At 43.8% G+C, this 20,227-nt stretch overlaps 1 protein-coding gene across 6 annotated transcripts in view; it reads right to left on the minus strand.

The window, feature by feature from the left end:
* CCDC18 (coiled-coil domain containing 18) overlaps window positions 1-20,227 on the minus strand; it is a 143,778-nt gene that overhangs the window by 96,146 nt on the left and 27,405 nt on the right. For all 6 annotated transcript variants that reach the window (XM_079776995.1, XM_079776993.1, XM_079776994.1 and 3 more), the window contains 4 exons: window positions 11,828-11,924; window positions 8,923-9,044; window positions 7,726-8,017; window positions 1,379-1,503 (listed from right to left, as the gene is read on the minus strand). In XM_079776995.1, coding sequence (XP_079633121.1) covers window positions 1,379-1,503; window positions 7,726-8,017; window positions 8,923-9,044; window positions 11,828-11,924 — 636 coding nt within the window. The remainder of the gene's footprint in view (window positions 1-1,378; window positions 1,504-7,725; window positions 8,018-8,922; window positions 9,045-11,827; window positions 11,925-20,227) is intronic.

Genomic DNA, 20,227 nt, shown 5'->3' on the forward strand with positions numbered 1-20,227 from the left:
AGAGAAACTCACCTATATTGTAGTTAGCATATATAAGTGTGTACTTTGTAGCACTATATGGAATAGACAGAAACTAGAAACACAGTAACTATCACTAAAGAAATCCTATCTAATAAAAGAGTAATATGCAAATTGACCATCACTCCAACACACAAGATGGCCACCCCCATGTGGTCAAAGATGGCTGCCCCCATGTGGACCCAAGATGGCCACCACAAGATGGCCAGTAGGGGAGGGCAGTTGTGGGCGATCAGGCCAGCAGGGGAGGGCAGTTGGGAGGGACCAGGCCTGCAAGGGAGGGCAGTTGGGGGGGACCAGGCCTGCAGGGGCGGGCAGTTGGGGGGGACCAGGCCAGCAGGGGAGGGCAGTTAGGGGTGACCAGGCTAGAAACAGAGGGCAGTTAGGGGTTACCGGGCCAGCAGGGGAGCAGTTAGGCGTCAATCAGGCTGGCAGGGGAATGGTTAGGGGGTGATCATGCTGGCAGGCAGAAGCAGTTATGGGCAATCAGGCAGGCAGGCAGGCAAGCGGTTGGGAGCCAGCAGTCCTGGATTGTGAGAGTTATGTTCCAGATTGGAGAGGGTGCAGGCTGGGCTGAGGGACACACCCACCCCCGTGCACGAATTTCATGCACCGGGCCTCTAGTAGATAAATAAATTTGACATAGTTATAGGATAGACTCTTATACAGCTATAGAAACTAAATTAACCACATTAATCCATGCACTAATCAATCACTCTACCTACTTCAACATGGGTGAATTTAAAAAATTATAGAGTGAAAAAGAAAAATTATAAACAATATAACTATATACTTTATTTCTGAGTGTAAACATATACAAAATGGATTGAAGAATATGTACACAATTCATGATGATAGATACTAAGGAGGAGAATGGGACTAGTGGTAAGAATCAAAATGTATAATATATCCTGTAATGTTTTATTTTTTATTTAAATAAACAGATTTGAAACAAATATCACAAAACATTAACCCTTTGCACTCGCTTGCTTTTTTCTCAATTCCTTTATTCTACTTGGGATTTAATTTTTTAAATACCCCAGATTTTACAAAGCGCGGCAGTAGAATAAAAAACTGGAGTTTCTTTTCATACAAACTTATTTATTTGGATTTTTTTATATTTCAAATTATTGATACATTCAAAGAGTATAAAAAGAGCTGCTACCGATGCTAACCGTGTCGAGTCACACTCGACATCCGAGTGCAAAAGGTTAAGAATCAATTCTTTGTTGTGGAAACAGATATTTGTTATAATACTCTGGACTTTTAGCATATTTTTCAACATTTCAATTAAAGATCTTTAATTACCAGTTTTTAAAAACATTGTATTTTCTACAACTTCAGAACCTAAAAACCATACCTCAATTCCGAAATCATCATTTTATTTGTCTCACAGCAGCCAATGTAGTTCTCTTCCTTGTTTGACAAACTACTCATCTGGTGCTTAGAAAGAGATGATTTAAAACCAAGCATTTCTCTTTTTAACTGTAAGTATAAAAATAAACATATAAATTTATAATATCTGTGATATAATTTTTTTTATTCAGAACTCCAAGTCTGAGAAATTGTGTAAATTTAATAGAAACAACCTAACATTAATCAATAGAACGTATAAATAAATTATGAAATAGAAAGATAATGGTAAAACTACAATAGTTAAATAAACCTGCATGATGTAAATCATTATGGAAACATTACATAACATAAAACTGAATGTAAAAAAACAGTAGTACATGTAGTATGTTTTTAGCCATGTAGTATTTTTTAAAATGTACTAAGCTTTATACAGTATACGTATATATATATATTTTTTTCTAGATGCATCTGTTTGTGGTAATATTTAAAATATGGACAAGAAGGCCTTGGCTGGTGTGGTCAGTGGTTCAGCATCAACCTATCAATGAGATAATGGTTTGATTCCTGGTCAGGGCAAATGCCCGGGTTGCAGGCTAGATCTTCAGTAAGGGGTGTGCAGGAGCCAGCCAATCAATGATTCTCTCTCATAACTGATATTTCTTTCTTTTTTTCTTCTTAAATGTATTTTTATTGGTTTCAGAGAGGAAGGGAGAGAGAGAGAGAGATAGAAACATCAATGATGAGAGAGAAACATTGATTGGCTGCCTCCTGCACACCCCCTACTGGGGATCAAGCCCAGAACCTGGGCATGTGTCCTTGACCGAAATCAAACCTGGGATTCTTCAGTCCGCAGGCCAACACTCTATCATTGAGCCAAACCAGCTAGGGCTCATCATTGCTGTTTCTATCTCTCTCTCCCTTCCTCTCTGAAATTAATAAAAATATTATTTTAAAAAGCAGCAACATTTAAAATATGGACAAGAAGGCCCTGGCCAGTGTGACTCAGTTGGTTGGGCAACATCCTGTATACCAAAAGGTTGCCATTTGATTCCTGGACAGGGTACATGCCCAGGGTTGTAGGCTCGATCCCTGATAGGGGGTGTGCAGGAGGCAGCCAATTAATGTTTCACTCTTCATATCCACGTTTCTCTCTCCCTCTCCCTTCCTCTCTCAAAAATAAAAAAAATTTTTTTTGAAAATATGGACAAGAAGGATACACATGAACTTCAAAATAGTCGCTACCTCTAAGAGAGAGAGAATTAGATGTGATAGGTATATAAAGAGGCTTCATTTACCTGTAAAATTTTTTTAAAAATATATTTTATTGATTTTTTACAGAGAGGAAGGGAGAGGGACAGAGAGTCAGAAACTTCGATGAGAGAGAAACATCGATCAGCTGCCTCCTACACACTCCCCACTGGGTATGTGCCCGCAACCAAGGTACATGCCCTTGACCGAAATCGAACCTGGGACCCCTGAGTCTGCAGAACGACGCTCTATCCACTGAGCCAAACCGGCTAGGGCTACCTGTAAAATTTTATTCTAAAAAAATTTGAAGTGGATATTCAAAATGTTATCCACATTTAGCAAATGCTATGCTACACTGGTCTCTGTGCTTTTCTGTGTGCTTGAATAACACAGAATTTTTAAATTAGTTGTAAAAAGGGGCAAGGTAAACACTATGACCATTACCTTTAAATTATAACCAAATCACACTTTCTAGAATGAAAAAACTCACATTTCCAAACTATGTTATTCTTAGCACCGAATGAAACACAGGATCAAGTATATTATTATCACACTACCTTTAGAATCTCATATTAAATAAATTTTGATACTGAGTCAAATTAGAATATCACTTTAAGATGAATGCTATCTGCATATGATTATTATCAGATTTATAAAGCAAACTGGTGCATTAAAAACATAAGCAAATCCTCTCTAATAAAATGGTAATATGCAAATTAACCATCACTCCGCTACATAAGCCACACACACAATCCAAGCCACGCCCACCAGCCAATCAGGGCGAGTATGCAAATTAACCCAAACCAAGATGGCTACAGCCACAGAGAGCAAGGTTTCCCAGGTAACAGCAAGCCAAGCTTTCCATAGCCGTTGCAGGCCTAAGCCTCCACTCAAGCTACAAAGTTTCAATTATAGAAGGTAAACAAATTCAAACAAATGGCCGCAGAATGGAGCTTGAGAGAGCAGGCCAGGTTTGCCGGCGGCAACAGGGGAAGCAAAGCTTTCCCCACACCCTGGCTGGGCTCACCCGCTTAAGGCTACAAAGTTTCAATTGTAGAAGGTGAATTAACTGCCACAAAAATGGCTGCCGCCCTGGAGGGAGCAGCAGGCTTGGCTCTGCTCCAGGCTACAAAGTTTCAATTGTAGAAGGAAAATAAATCCCAGATACCAGGGCCTCTGCTTGGGTTGCCAGGGGGCGTGGCCGGCGTGCAAACCACCACAGGCCCCTCGCTCAGGCCGCCCCACACCCCATGGGAACCCCACCCTGATCCGGGACACCCTTCAGGGCAAACCAGCTGGCCCCCACCCGTGCACCAGGCCTCTATCTTATCTAATAAAAGAGTAATATACAGATTGATCATCACTGCAACACACAATATAGCTGCCCCCATGTGGTCAAAGATCCTGCTCCCATGTGGACACAAGATGGCCACTACAAGATGGCCAGCAGGAGAGGGCAGTTGGGAGGCACCCGGCCTGCAAGGGAGGGCAGTTGTGAGGGACCAGGCCTGCAAGGGAGGGCAGTTGAGAGGGACCAGGCTTGCAAGGGAGGGCAGTTGGAGGTGATCAACCCTGCAGGAGAGGGCAGTTAGGGGTGACCAGGCTGGCAGAGGAGGGAAGTTGGGGGCAAACAGGCTGGCAGGGGAGCAGTTAAGCATCAACCAGGCTGGCAGCAGAGTGGTTAGGGGGTGATCAGGCTGGCAGGCAGAAGCGGTTAGGGGCAATCAGGAAGGCAGGCAGGCAAGCAGTTGGGAGCCAGCAGTCCTGGATTGTGAGAGGGATGTCCGACTGCCCGTTTAGGCCCGATCCCATCAGTATCGGGCCTAAACGGGCAGTCGGACATCCCTCCAGGAGTCCCAGATTGGAGAGGGTACAGGGTGGGCTGAGGGACAACCCCCGCCGTGCACGAATTTCATGCACCGGTCTTCTAGTAATCAATAATTAACATCCTAGGAAAGTAGAAATAGCAGAGGCTGGGAACCAAGAATTATACATTCAGTTTCAATTCTGCTACAGGTTATTAACTTCTTTGGGTAGCTATTTCTTCACCAATAAAACAATGGTTTTGAATCAGATACTTTCTAAGGTCCCTTGTAGCTTCATAATTCCATGACAGTTTAAAATTGTTAAGAGGCTACCATCCATACATATGTGAAACCAACCACGACACATTTATCTGTAGCTTTCTTCTGATTTCACCATTATTTTACACTTACCAGAAACAAATTTCTGATACAGGTATAACTTACCTTCTTCCTAATCTCACTTATAACTATGATCATATGCATATATAACTTAAAGAGAAAAAGTGGTTGGCTACATTATAAAAACATTTTCATGTTCTGTACCATTCAGTCAGTATATGAGAAGTTGCTCAACATTAATCATTAGGGAAATGCAAATTAAAACCACAATGTGATAACACCTCATACACACTAAGGTAGATATAATAAAAAAGAATAAACAATAACAAATATTGGCAAGGATACGGAGAAATAGGACCCCTCATGCATTGCTGTTAAGGATATAAAATGGTGCAGCAACATTAAAAAACATTTTGGAATAAATTTACTATATAACTCAGCATTTATATTCCTAATCAAAAGAAATGAAAACATATCCACACAAAGACTTACATGCAAATGTTCATAGCAGCATTATTCATAATAGTCCCAAAGTAGAAACAATCCAAATGTCCATCTTTTGGTGAATAGATAAATAAAATATGGCATATCCACACAATGGGTAATTGTCAATAATAAAAATAAATGAAATACTGATATATGTCACAATGAATGATCTTCAAAAACATTAAGAATGCAAAAGAACAGATGCAAAAAGAGACCACGGTTAATTTAATTTATAAGAAATGTCCAGAAAAGACAAATCTCTAGATGCAGAAAGTAGATGAGTGGGATAGGGATTAAAAATGGCGGCAGAGTAAGTGGATGCTGCATGGACATGCTCCCAGGAACAAATTGGAATTACAACTAAAATACAGAAAAACTTCCTGAATAATCAATGGAAAATTCACAGGAGAGAACCCTGATACCCTAGGACCGAAAGTGGAGACCACATAGACTGGTAGGAGGGGCAGAGGTGCGCAAGGGCTAGCTGGGTGCCCACAGATAGCAATTGAAGTTCCAGAGAGATATCTCAGCTGGCGGGGGGTGCCACTGAGAACTCTGGGATCTAATCCCCAAGCTGGGCTCCCCAGCAGAGAGCACCAAAACTGAGGAGGGTACCCACATAACATCTGGCTATGAAAAGCCGCTGAAATTCAGGCACCCTCTTAAAAAATCAATGCACAAAATTCCCTGTGGAGCTACCCCTCTTGTGCTCCAGCAGAGAGGGGGTGAAGTGGACTGGAGCTGTGAGAGCAGAAGTCAGAACTGGAGACGAGGGGGATAGAGTTCAGAAGGCAGACACCCCAAGTTTCCTGGGCTGAGTCATTCCCTCATGCAGGACATTTTTCCCAAGTAGACATCTGCCTTGCCTGGGGGGAAGACAGTTGACACATCCTATTGGAAAACACCTTGCCCTGAGACCACTTAAGAGATTAAAAATAACAATTAGCCTCCAGGCAGAAGCAACTGCTCCACCTGTTGAAAAAAAAACTCTCACCTTACCTGAGGACAATTGCCTGGGGAGCAAATCAAGAGGAATGCTATCAGTTGATAAGCAGAGGCCATCTCTGGAGGCTTTGAGTATTTGCCTGATCTAATTAGTCAGAAACAGCCTTTAACACTGTCCTGCACTAGAGGTTGAGAGGTGTAGAGGAGTGGTCGCCAACCTTCCGGATCTCATGGACTACCAGTGATCCGTGGACCACTGGTTGGCGACCGCTGGTATAGAGGATCTACCTAATACATAGTCACAAACCCACACAGACAGCCAAAATGAGACAAAGAAACAACCACCAAATGAAAGAACTAGAGAATTTTTCAGAAGAAGAGATAAATGAAGCAGAGATAAGAAATTTATCTGAAACAGAGTTCAAAGTAATGATGGTAAAGATGCTCAACAGCATGAAAAAGAAAGTAGATGAGTGGTTCCCTAGCAGTAAGGGTGGGTACAAAAACTAATTATAAATGGCACAAGGGATCTTTGGGAGATGAAAAAAATGTCTGAAAACTGGATTGTGGTGACTGTTCTAAAACTTGTAAATCTACTAAAAATCACTGACCAATACACTAAAAATGGATAAATTTGGCGGTATATAAATGTCACTTAAAGAAAGCTGTTTTTTGTGGAAAACTATGGATTTTCCTCAAAAAATTAAGGATGGAACTTCCATTTGACCCAGTAATCCCCACTTCTAGGAATATATCCTATGAAATCAGAAACACCAATCAGAAAGGATATACGCAACCCTATGTTCATAGCAGCACAATTTACAATAGCTAGGATTTGGAAGTAGCCTAAGTGCCCATCAGCATATGAGTTGATTAAAAAAACTGTGGTACATCTACACAATGGAATAGTACACTGCTGTAAAAAAGAAAGAACTCTTACCATTTGCAACAGCATTTATGGACCTGGAGAGCATTATGCTAAGCGAAATAAGCCAGCCAGAGAAAGATAAATATCATATGATCTCACTCATTTGTGGAATATAATGAACAAAAATAGATCCAGAGACACAGAAGCATCAAACATACTGTCAAACCTCAGAAGGAAGGCAGGGGGGAAGAAGGGAGGGTAAGAGGTCAACCAAGGACGTGTATGCATGCATATAAGCAAAACCAATAGACACAGACAGTAGGGGGATGAGGGCATGTGCTGGGGGTGGGAATGGCTGGGGAGAGGTCAATGGAGGAAGAAGGAGACATATGTAATACTTTAAACAATAAAGAATTTAAATAAAAAAATTTTTTAAAGCTGTTTTTAAAAAACTCTGTGCCATTCTTATATATGACATCTGAGAGACAGAAAGGCTGAAATAGAAAGTAAAAAAAAAAAAAAATAGAAATTAGACAGAAAAGAAATTGATGTCTGAAAGTATAGACATCTAAGAAAAAAACAGAAGCTAATAAACCAACCACAAAATGATGGTTTCTTATAAAGCACTTCAGTAAAATTTTCCTTTTCACACATACTTACCGGCAATTGGGACATAATTTTATCCAAATGTCTCAGTTCCACTCTTGAACTTTCTATTTCTTGCTGACATACATCCAGTCGTTCATTCTGTGTTGCAATACGGACCTTTAATTCTCTGTTTTCATTTATTAGAGAAAATTTTTCTCGAAGTATTTCATCTTTGTCCTCTAACTCACTCTCTAGCTTCAAAATACTTTGTCTAGATTCAGATAGTTGTGCCATTACTTCTGAATTTTTCACTGCCATGATTCTTATTTTTTCTTTTCCATCGTTATTTTCTTCTTTTAACTGCCTATGAAGAAAAAAAGCACAAAAATAAAAATATGTTCATTTTTAATAATGATATTTAATCTCATATAAAATATTTTAAAGCTTAATTCTGAAATAAAAATATCTGCTCACATTTGCCATGTGCCTACTTTCTGCAGGCCAGGTACTCACATGTACCTGGTAGCACTATTATTACTTCCAGTTTATATTCGGGGAAATTGAGGCACAAAAAAGTTATGAAACTTGCCCAGTGTCTCAGAGTAAGTAGTAGGGCAATATAACCCCATTATCTTAGAAGCATTTCTGTTTCTTTTTAAAAATGTGAAACAGGAGATCTAACTCCAAAATCCTGACACAACTTTTTGCAGCTTTAAGAAAGTTTTAGATCATATAAGGAACAATCATGAAGTATCAGCCACAATTCCACAAGGTAAAGTCTAATCAACCATTAACTGATTACAAAGCATTAATACTTTCAAATACATATACCTATAAATACATGTCAAACATTATGACAATCTAATCTTTAGAATTGTTATTGTATTTAATCAGTTCCCTTTTTCACATTTTTAAGGTCTCTAAAGGGAGAAGGCTGGACTAGGTGATTCTTCATTATTTGAAGAATACATATTGTACTAACTAGCTAATGAGGTCACACTATAAGAACATTAAGTGTGTGTTAATTTTCTCTAAATATTTGCAAAGCAAAACTTGTGATCATATTACTCTATATCTACAAGCATATCAACATACATTTTATTCATTTAAAATCCTCACTTCATTATACCTAGAAAACAAGTTGTGATGAAGCCTATCTTTCTACATAATTTAAGTCCACAATTAAAATATACAAAATACTCTATTCCAAAATGTTTCAATTTCTTCATTTCCCCACAAAAATCCTTTTTCTACAACAGGATACTGTACCTTAATTTCTCTTTTAGAATTTCGACGTCACTTTTATATAGACCACACTTTTCCTGTAGCCTTTTATTTTCTTTTTCACAGTTAATTAGATTTTTCTCTAATATTTCTTCTTCAGCTTGAACCTAAAAACAATAATTTGTTTTAAGTGCGCACACTAATGTTGTCATAGGTTTTAGGTTTTTTTAAACTAAAAAGTAATGACTTTTGAAATAATCAGGAGAGTGGAATAAGTATTCCACCCATTTAAGTCGCCAACCTTATAGTAAAGGGAGCAAAATGAACTTCCTGGACAGGGAATGGGATTCTAACTACCTGTTCAGAAATGGTTTAGAGCCTATGACAGAGGGGCAATAGCAAGAGTGTTCTGGCCTCACATGGACAAGTCAAACAACTCATGCAGGGATTCTGCATGAAGTTACTAAAAGCTAACTTTAGTGCAAATGTTCCAGAGAAGTAATTTTTGAAATTGTAGCCACAAAATACTCCCAATGAAATCACAGTCCAAAATTTAAAACAAAAGCTATGTACCCAGGATGGAACAGTGGGAGTGGTGGACTGGGCAGGTCTCCCTCACTTCCTTTGTTACATTTACATAACTATAGGGCTCTGCTGAGCAGTTTGAAATAGATAATCCTAAGGAGGGTTATAAAAAATCATCTCTTATATTTGCCTCTCCCTCCTCCATAAAGTCCTCCCTTTCCTCGAGGATACCCACCCTATACTAGTAAGTCTTTCTATCTTCCCCTACAGATTACCTTATTTAAAATCACTTCTATTACATTTCATTCTCACAGGGACCTCCCAAGGCTTTCAGTGACCTAATTAATTCACATTTAATATTTTAGTATCAAATGGGACTTTGATTTCTTAATTTTTATAATAATATTTCTTTTTTCTACCCTTCTACCTTTCTTTAATCAGAATCATTAACTTCCTGCTTCAATTATCTCAAGATGGAAGTCTCTCATATCAGTATCAATTGACCAGACCTCTCTTCTGAGCTCAACAATTGAACATTTAATAGGTGGCCTTCTTCCAAACAGGTTTTATTATCATGTGGTATTACTTGAAGATAGCAAATAAATGTAATAAAGCCATTATATTACTATGAAGAATCTGTTCAGGAATCTTCCCTTTGAGAGGCAGAAGTGAGTCCCTCTCAGGGTGGTAGATCCAGGGAGATCAACATAATCTACTCTGCCTTTATTTTCACTGAGGTGATGGGAATAAATTTCCTGCTTTTATTTCTATAGCTCCAACTTCTGCTCACTCCATCTTTCTCTATATTTTATTTCTTCTCTTGTCTCCACTCTTTTCTCTGTTTCGATAAAAAAGTTTCGGCTCATTATAAAAAAATTGTCCATCAATTAGTTAAGGAACATCATCCTTGACTAATATTTATAAATTCTTTATTTCAAAGATTTTATTATGAATGAGATAAAAATTACTCCCTGCTTTAATCATCCTATCTAATAAAAGAGTAATATGCAAAAAGACCATCACTCCAACACGCAAGATGGCCGCCCCCCTGTGGACACAAAATGGCCGCCAAAATATGGCTGGCAGGGGAGGGCAGTTGGGAGGGACCAGGCCTGCAAGGGAGGGCAGTTAGGGGAGGACCAGGCATGCAGGGTAGGGCAGTTGGGGGGGACAAGGCCTGCAGGGGAGGGCAGTTGGGGGCAACCAGGCCTGCATGGAGAGTAGTTAGGGGCGACCAGGCCTGCAGGGGAGGACAGTTAGGGGTGACCAGGCCGGCAGAGGAGGGCAGTTAGGGAAAACCAGGCCTATAGGGGAGGGCAGTTGGGAGGGACAAGGCCTACAGGGGAGGGCAGTTGGGGGGGACCAGGCCTGCAGGGGAGGGCAGTTGGGGGTACCAGGCCTACAGGGGAGGGCAGTTAGAGGTGACCAGGCCAGCAGGGGAGGGCAGTTAGGGGTGGTAACCAGGCCAGCAGGGGAGGGCAGTTAGAGGTGACCAGGCCTGCAGGGGAGGGCAGTTGGGAGGGATCAGGACTGCTAGGGAGGGCAGTTGGGGGTGATCAGGCCTGCAGGGGAGGGCAGTTGGGGGCGATCAGGCATGCAGGGGAGGACAGTTGGGGGGGACCAGGCATTCAGGGGAGGGCAGTTGGGGGTGACGAGGCCTGCAGGGGAGGGCAGTTGGGGGGTACCAGGCCTTCAGGGGAGGGCAGTGGGGGGTGGTGACCAGGTCGCAGGGGAGGGCAGTTAGAGGTGACCAGGCCTTCAGGAGAGGGCAGTTGGGGGTACCAGACCTGCAGGGGAGGGCAGTTGGAGTCAACCAGGCCAGCAGGGGAGGGCAGGTAGGGGTGACCAGGCCTGCAGGGGAGGGCAGTTAGGGGTGACCAGGCCGCCAGGGGAGAGCAGTTAGGGGCGACCAGGCTGGCAAGGGAGGGCAGTTAGGGGTGACCGGGCCAGCAGGGGAGGGCAGTTAGGGGTGACCAGGCCGGCAGAGGAGAGCAGTTAGGGGCAATCGGGCCAGCAGGGGAGCGGCAGAAGAGAGCAGTTAGGGGCAATCGGGCCAGCAGGGGAGCAGTTAGGCATCGATCAGGCTGGCAGGGGAGTGGTTAGGGGGTGATCTGGCTGGCAGGCAGAAGCAGTTAGGGGCAATCAGGCAGGCAGGCAGGCGAGCGGTTGGGAGCCAGCAGTCCTGGATTGTGAGAGGGATGTCCGACTACCCATTTAGGCCCGATCCCTAACAGGCAGTCGGACATCCCTCGATGGGTCCCAGATTGGAAAGGTTGCAGGCTGGGCTGAGGGACTGCCCTCCCCCCACCCCGTGCACGAAATTCGTGCACCGGGCCTCTAGTAAATACATCTATTGTATTTATGTCTCTATTTTTACAATATGGACTGTAATACTAAACACTGACTTTGTACAACTGTCTCTTACCTTTTCCAGCTTTTCAGCCACTTTTTCTTTATAATGTTGGAAAGCTTTACTCAGCTCTTCAGCATTATATAGAGCTTCATTCCTTTGTCGTTCAGCTCTAAAATTTAAAAAGAAACAATTAATAAAAGCAAAGGATGCTCTGCACTGAATAGTTAAGTTCCAAAGTAACCTATATTTAATTTTGAGGAATAATTAGAAAGAAACAGATTTCTCTGTACTAAAAAAAAAAGAGAGAGAGTACTAAGCTTAAACTGCAAATAAAAAATGAAGATTAATCATTTCCTTACTATAAGATATCAATATAAAAAATAAGATATAACAAAATGTTTATAAACATACTTTAAATCATACATACATTCTTATGTGTTGGCAATATTATTCCCTCAATCCAGAAGATAGACAAGAGAAGTAGCCTGAGGCTGTATGATAAATTGTCATTTCACTGCCTAGTATATTAAAAATATTCGGTAAATCCTGTGACCTTCACAAAGATCAGGTAAATTTTCAAAAAGGTACTTCAAGAGACAGTAACTTTTATTGATACAGATATAAAAATCTGAACAACAAAATCCAATCACTACCAAGCACTGTCGTAAGCCCAACCATGCTGCCTCACCTCTTAGCTGACCCTGACCTTTCATCATACTTCTCACACTGAATTGAGACTATTGGGCTGGAACTTGGTCAATTTACTATCCACATCTAAAACTTTCCTAGCCCTGACCAAGTAGCTCAGTTGGTTAGAGCATTGTCCCAATACGCCAAGGTTGTGGGTTCGATCCCCGGTCCGAGAACACATAAGAATCAACCAATGAATGTGTAAATAAGAACAAACTCATGTTTCTCTCTCTGTTACTATCTCTAAAACCAATAAGTAAAATATAAAAAAACCCCACACAAAACTTTTCTATATTTAAACCCATTCTCATCACATTGTTTCCAGTGTAAGGGAAGTATAGTGACTCTTCTTCAACGTGATTTCCTTTATCAATACTCTAGATCTTAGCTCTTTCCTTTGAGGAACTTACTCTGTCTTCTGTATGTTAACCTCTTCTCTATTGGCTTGCAAACTCAAGTGAAAGTATCCCTTATTTCCTAAATATGTGGTTCTTAAGTCTGAATAGCAACTGTGAATACTGGAGATGTCTATTTGGTTTCAAAGTTTCAGATAAAAAAAATAGAAAGTGTTTAAACAATAATAGGTTTATCTGAAAATCTAAGAAAATACATTCTAAGGATTAAGCCAAGATGGCGGCGGAGGTGAACGGCTGATCTGCTGCCTCGCATGGCAGTTTTGGAAAAACAACTAAAAGATGGACTGGTGAGCGCGGCGACTCCTGCTCGCGTCTCCCCAGACCGGGCGGCGGCTCCTCTCAGCCAGCACCGCAGCCGGGGCCATGAGCTCGTGGGCGCCGCGGCAGCTGCTGTGGCGGCGACCGCGGACTCGGCGCAGCGGCTCTCGGTGAAGGAAGAGACCATCTTTCTGCGAGACGGGCCCACCCGCGTCACCGACCTGGCCCAGCTCCCCACTGAGATCCTCGGGGCCCCGGAGACCGCCAACACCGACTTAGAGGATTCTTAAGACTTCCTGTCTTACACTCAAGTCCTCTAGCCATTTTGAGAGAGGAGAACTAAGAAGGCAGCGAAGTCAAACAAAGGAACTTCGCGCACAGCAATTTCAAAGTTAAACAAAGGAACTTCGCCGCGCACAGAGCGTCTGCCACCCAGAACCACAGGAGAGCTGGCTGAATGGTGGATTTACAGCTAAGAGAGAAGAGGAAAGAGCGAACTCTGGAGAAGCTGAGGTGCGGAGGCGCGTGGGTCGGGGGAAGGGACTTGTGGCTTTTGTTCCAACCCTAGGGGAGATTAGCTCCCCAGACGCCTGCGGGAAGAGGCTGGACTCTCGGCCTTCCTGTCGGAGAGTGGGAGTGACTTCCTTGTGGAGGTACGCCCAGCAATCAGTGTTTGCTGCGCTGGAGTGCGGAATGAGGGGGCTTGGAAACGTGGAAAACAGAAAAAGCAGACTTACAGCCAGTGCGGTTCGCCTCGCCATGGCCTGGTGGCGCCCTGAGGCCCCGCCCCGCCCTGAGACCCGCCCCGCCCTGGGACCCGCCCCGCTCGTTTTGCAGACCCGCCCCGCACGTCTTGCAGGCACACCTGGGCTCCAAGCAATGGCTTTTGCATGTGGGTGGCCTGCCCTATGGCAGCTTGACCAGATAAACTGCGGTTCTAGGCGGACTGCTCTAGGGACGCTCAGACAGGAGGAGGAAACTGCAGTTTTTGCCGTAAGTCCTGCTGAGTGGTCTCAGGTAGTAGCTGACCTACACACCATTGGAGACCCAGAAACGAGGGCATCTAGTGGTCGGTGTGAGATGACACCAGATTTCAACCACTCGCATAAAGGACACATTCCAGAGGCAGAATCAATGAGCGCCAAAGCCTTGCTGCACCAAGACCCGGCCCATAAATCTGTCTCCTACACAGCAACTCTTCCTTTATAGACACAGAGGATCTGCACGGCCAATTGGCCTGGAGGACAATTCCTCCCAGCGCCACCAACAACAATCAAGACTTAACTATACAAAGGAAGACCAAGACGGAGGCATAGGGCGGAAGCCTGATTGCTGCCCACCACAACAATTTTGAGTCTACGACGGGAGAGCGGAGCAGACACCATCCAGAACCACCGGAGGGCTGACTGAGCAGACGCTCTACAACTAGAATAAAAGAGAGGGGTACTCGGGATGATGCTGATGCCGGCGACCCAAAGATCACACTTTAAGAACTACGGCTCAGACGACACAGTGGCGGCCTGGAACGTGCTCGGCGCAGTTCCCCCAGCGGTCTCCGGCTGAGGGGAAGGCCCCACTTGCTGCCGAGCACGGACAGACGAGCCCCTGGGAGTCATGGGGTGGGAGACTCCGCGCTTGCTGACCTCCGAGTCCTTCAAGAATCTCAACGCCCCGGAAGCGGCCAGGTGCGCACGCTCGGTGACTGGCCACCGCTGCAGACCCAAGGGCCGACGCAGCCACCCCGGACCAGCCCGCTGCCGCGCACCGGGCACACCGGAGCTTCGCCGAGCCCGCCGCCCAACGAGTTCTGCGGCGGCTGCCCTGGAGCTCTGAGAAAATGGCCGAAGGAATTACTGAGATGGAATTGACCAACAGGAAATGGGATCAAGAAGACGAAACCCCGCTGGGTCCTGGATCCGGGTGAAGCCGCGTGCCCCTGGGTCTGGGTGAGGCTGGGCCCCGGGTCCGGGTGAGGCCACGTGCCCCTGGGTCCGGGCGAGGCCATGCGCCCCTGGGTCCGGGTGAGGCTGAATCCTGGGTCTGGGCGAGGCCGTGCGCCCCTGGGTCCGGGTGAGGCTGAATCCTGGGTCTGGGCGAGGCCGTGCGCCCCTGGATCCGGGTGAGCCCTGGGCCCCGGGTCCGGGCGAGGCCGCGGGCCCCTGGATCCGGGTGAGCCCTGGGCCCCGGGTCCGGGCGAGGCCGCGGGCCCCTGGAGCCGGGTGAGCCCTGGGCCCCGGGTCCGGGCGAGGCCGCGGGCCCCTGGAGCCGGGTGGGCCGCGGGCCCCTGGAGCCGGGTGAGCCCTGGGCCCCGGGTCCGGGCGAGGCCGCGGGCCACTGGAGCCGGGTGAGCCCTGGGCCCCGGGTCCGGGCGAGGCCGCGGGCCCCTGGAGCCGGGTGAGCCCTGGGCCCCGGGTCCGGGCGAGGCCGCGGGCCCCTGGAGCCGGGTGAGCCCTGGGCCCCGGGTCCGGGCGAGGCCGCGGGCCCCTGGAGCCGGGTGAGCCCTGGGCCCCGGGTCCGGGCGAGGCCGCGGGCCCCTGGATCCGGGTGAGCCTGGCCCCGGGTCCAGGTGAGGCCGTGGGCCCCTGGATCCGGGTGAAGCAGTGCCCCTGGGTCCAGCCGAGACCAAACCAGAGGGAGTCGGACCTGCATTACCACCATTTGTCCACCATCCAGAGCTGAGGGGTCAGTGCCGACATGTACTCATAGGGAACCGGTGGACATTGATATTGGGTCTCAAAAGAACTGTTGGTCCAGAAAGAAACTCACTACAGACTGATTCATTTGCCTGTCAGCATAACTATTATTGCTCGTCGCACATTCAATTCTTATAAGTATATCTATAGTGACACATGATTTCGCTCATCTAGGGGAAATGATGAACAACATAGACTGATGAACAAGAACAGAACCAGAAACAAGGAGGCATCGATCGGACTATCGGGCCTCAGAGGGAGGATAGGGGAGGGTGGGGGGAGGGGGGAGAGATCAACCAAAGGTCTTGTGTGCATGCATATGAGCCTAACCAATGCTTAAGTTCAACAGAGGGTTGGGGCATCCAAGGGGAGGGGTGTGGGATGGGAATGGGGGGATGAGGACAAATATGTGACACCTTAATCAATAAAGAAATTTAAAAAAAAAAAAAAAGAAAGAAAATACATTCTATTCCTTAATTTGCAAAGCTAGAATTCAGAGAGCAAAGGATACCTGTGTTTCTCACTTAAAACAAAACAAAACCCCCCATAGATATTGTGCTTTTCCTCTGTCATCCTTTTCAAGGCAAAGTTAGTTATCCACTTTATAGATATCTACTCCTCTATACCACCAATTTTTTTAAAAAGTCATATTTCAGCCACACAGAACTGTCTGGATATATATTGTATATGCATGTACTCACAACCCACACTTAATGAATCTTAAATCTGCTATTTTTGCTTCATAGAGACTTAGTTGCTTATTTATTTATTTTTAATCCTTACCTGAGAACATGCTTTTACTGATTTGATTTTATTTTTGTTACTCCTCACCTGAGGATACTTTCCCATTGATTTTTAGGGAGAGTGGAAGAGAGAGGGGAAGACAGAGAGAAACATCGATGTGAGAAAAACATATCGATTGGTTGCCTCCTGCATGAGCCCCGACCAGGGGCCTGGGCCAGGTAAGAGCCTGCAACCAAGGTATGTTCCCTTGACTGGAAATAAATCCGGGACCCTTTGGTCTGCAGGCCAACGGGTCTATCCACTGAGCCAAGCCAGCAAGGGGGGTGGGGGGAGGGAGAGAGAGAGAGAGAGAGAGAGAGAGAGAGAGAGAGAGAGAGAGAGAAACATTAGTCAGTTGCTTCCTGCACTCACCTGATAGGATCGGACCCACAACCTACCCTGACCAGGAATTGAACTTACCACCATTTGGTGTATGGGATGACACTCCAATCAACTGAGCCATGCAGGCCAGGGCAGACTTTTTTATTTTAAGCAAAGACATTACAGAGTTGAAGTCCTGTCCCTGTGAGTCTTTTCAAAATCCCTTTCCCCTGACTTCTTCCACAAAGGTAACCCTAGAATCACTGTTTTTTTTTAAAATTACAAAACATTTTGGAAGAGGGTGGGGGCAGAAAGGGGTCCTAATATATGGTGGCAGGAGAAGATTTGACTTTGGGTGGTGGGCACACGGTGCAATATACAGATCCTATAACATAGAAACCCACACCTGAAACCTATATGTTCATGCTGACAAATGTCACCACAATAAATTTAATAAAAATAAATAAATAAAAGCACTAAGATGTAACATTAAAAAAACATTTTGTATATTCATATGTTAACCTAAGCCCACAAATAGTACCTTATGATTCATCCATTCTAAGAGGCAGATTGTTTTCACATTTTTAACTTCTCTAAGATTGACATGTATTTTACAATTGATGGTATCTCAGTTTCATGGTGATATTTATTCTTAGTGATTATTAAAAAATGGTATACCTTAAAATCTGTGTAATCTTACATTTGATAAAATATCAGTCTTTTTTCATGTTTTTATACTTTATACAAATGGCATCACATTGTCTGTGTCCTACTGCAAATTGCTTTTGTTCATTATCATTCAAGACCTAACTATATTCACCTATATGACTACAATTCATTTTAAAAAACTATTACATAATATTCCATGTATAAAAATACTGTAATTTATTTACTCATTTCACAGTGATAGACATTGAGGTTTTTTATCAGCTAATACAAACAACATTGCAGTGAACATCACAATGCATAGCTTCTTGGCATTATGTGTGAGAATTTCTTTAAGATAAATAACTAGGAGCAAAATTGCTAGATTTTTTCCAAAAGTTATTTCAAAACTGAAGGTACTATATAGGTGAACGTTCAACTTTATTCAATCTTTTTTTTTTTTTAATTTTCACAGGAGAATATTTAGAGAAAGTGGAAGGGAGGGAGGAAGGGAGGGGAGGGAGAGAGAGAGAGAAAGAAACATCAATGTTGGAGACACACATGGATTGGTTGTTTCCCGCATGCGCTCCAAACAGGGCTGAGGATCAAACCTCCAACCCAGGTACGTGCCCTTGACTAGGAATCAAACCCAAGACCCTTCTGTGTGGGGGCTGATGCTCTAACCATGTAGCCATACCAGCCAGGGTGTTTATTAAATCTTTTTGGCAGGGGAGTGGTTAGTACAGCAGCTGTACCAATTTACATTCCCAAACAGAAATGTGTATGAGTTTCTGTTGTGCCACACCCTCACCTACACTTAAGAGAACCAGTAGAGAATAATAAAAATAATAACTTATTTAAGCCTCCAAACAATCGAAAACTTTTCTAATTTTTATCATAAGTTCCTCAATGGTCTATGAGGAAGAAGGCTTGTTTTAAATTTCCAAACATACATGACTTGGGAGATTATATTCCAACTTAACTGTACTGTGGTCTGAGAAGGTGATATGTGTGACATCAATCTTTTGGTGTTTATTGAAACTCATGTTTTCTGGCATAGTGAGGTAGGTAACAGATTATAAATGTTCTAGAATTGCTTGAAAGAATATCATTTCTCAAATTGCTGGGTATAGGGTTCTAGATAAACATCATTAGATCAAGATTATTATCATTCAATTCTTCAACTTATTTCTTTTGTTGTTTAATCTAATAATTCATAGTAAATGTATAAAAATGTTCCCTGTATAAGATTTATTCACTTCTACTTGAAATTTTATTTTCTTTATATATACTTGGACTAAATTATTAGATACATGTAAGTTTAGAATATAGCTTTTTCCTTTAGTGTTACTTAAACATAAACGTTATTATATGAATTATTTTTAACTCTAACAATGCTTGTTGCATTTAAATCTATTCTGTGTGATTTTAATATAGCTATATCTACTTTGTTTTAGTGACTATTCGCCTGAGATATTTCTTTCCATCTCTCTGCTTTAAACTTTTCTGTGTTCGTATGTTTTAGGTATGTCTTTTATAAACAGCACAAAGCTAAACAATCTCTACCTTTATACTGGCTTTTTAATCCATTATAAAGAATCTTCTGTACCCCAAAAAATATATTTGCAGAAGTTTAAATCTTTCAATTTCACAATGCCAATATTTATTCTAACACTTCAAAAAGCTCCAGGAGTCTTCATGTCACATCTCTACCTAAAAATCTCAATTGCCTATTTATGCTTTCCAGGTTAAAATACAAATCCTTTGGCATAACACACAGTCATTTACAGTCTGAACCAAACCTGTTTTTCTTGCCTCATTTCCTATTACACCTACCCATTTATATTTATAAGCACATAAAATTCCTCAGTGTTCTTCAGCAATGATGTTCTTTTATATTTCTATTAGAGGCCTGGTACACAAAATTCATACACAGGTAGGGTTCCCTAGGCCTGGCCGATCAGGTTCGCTGCCTCCCCACCTCCCCATCTCCTCCTTCCCTCACTGCCCATGCACTGCCACAGCGCAGTTCCCCCACCTCCCCACCTCCTTCTTCCCTCACTCACTCAGTGCCCCTCTGCCACCGCTGGTCACCCATCATGTTCCGTGCCGCCCCCTGGTGGTCAGCACAAGTCATAGTGAGCAATCGAACTCCCATTCTCCCGGTTGAACTCCTGAGGGGACACTTTGCATATTAGCCTTTTATATTTATTTATTTATTTATATATATATATATATATATATATATATATATATATATATATATATATATACATATATATATATATATATATATACACACACACACATACACACACACACACATACTAGAGGCCCGGTGCACAAAATTCGTGCACGGGGGGGGGGGCGGTGGGGGGTAGTGTCCCTCAGCCCAGCCTGCACCCTCTCCAATCTGGGACCCCTCTCACAATCTAGGACTGCTAGTTCCCAACTGCTCACCTGCCTGCCTTCCTGATTGCCCCTAACTGCTTCTGCCTGCCAGCCTGATCACCCCCTAACCAGTCCCCTGCCAGCCTGATTGATGCCTAACTGCTCCCCTGCCAGCCTGTTTACCCCTAACTGCCCTCCCCTGCAGGCCTGGTCACCCCTAACTGCCTTCCCCTGCAGGCTTCATTGCCCCCAACTGCCCTCCCTTGCAGGCCTGG

This window comes from Cnephaeus nilssonii (assembly GCF_951640355.1).
Source record: "Cnephaeus nilssonii genome assembly, chromosome: 7".
NCBI classification, from domain to species: domain Eukaryota; kingdom Metazoa; phylum Chordata; class Mammalia; order Chiroptera; family Vespertilionidae; genus Cnephaeus; species Cnephaeus nilssonii.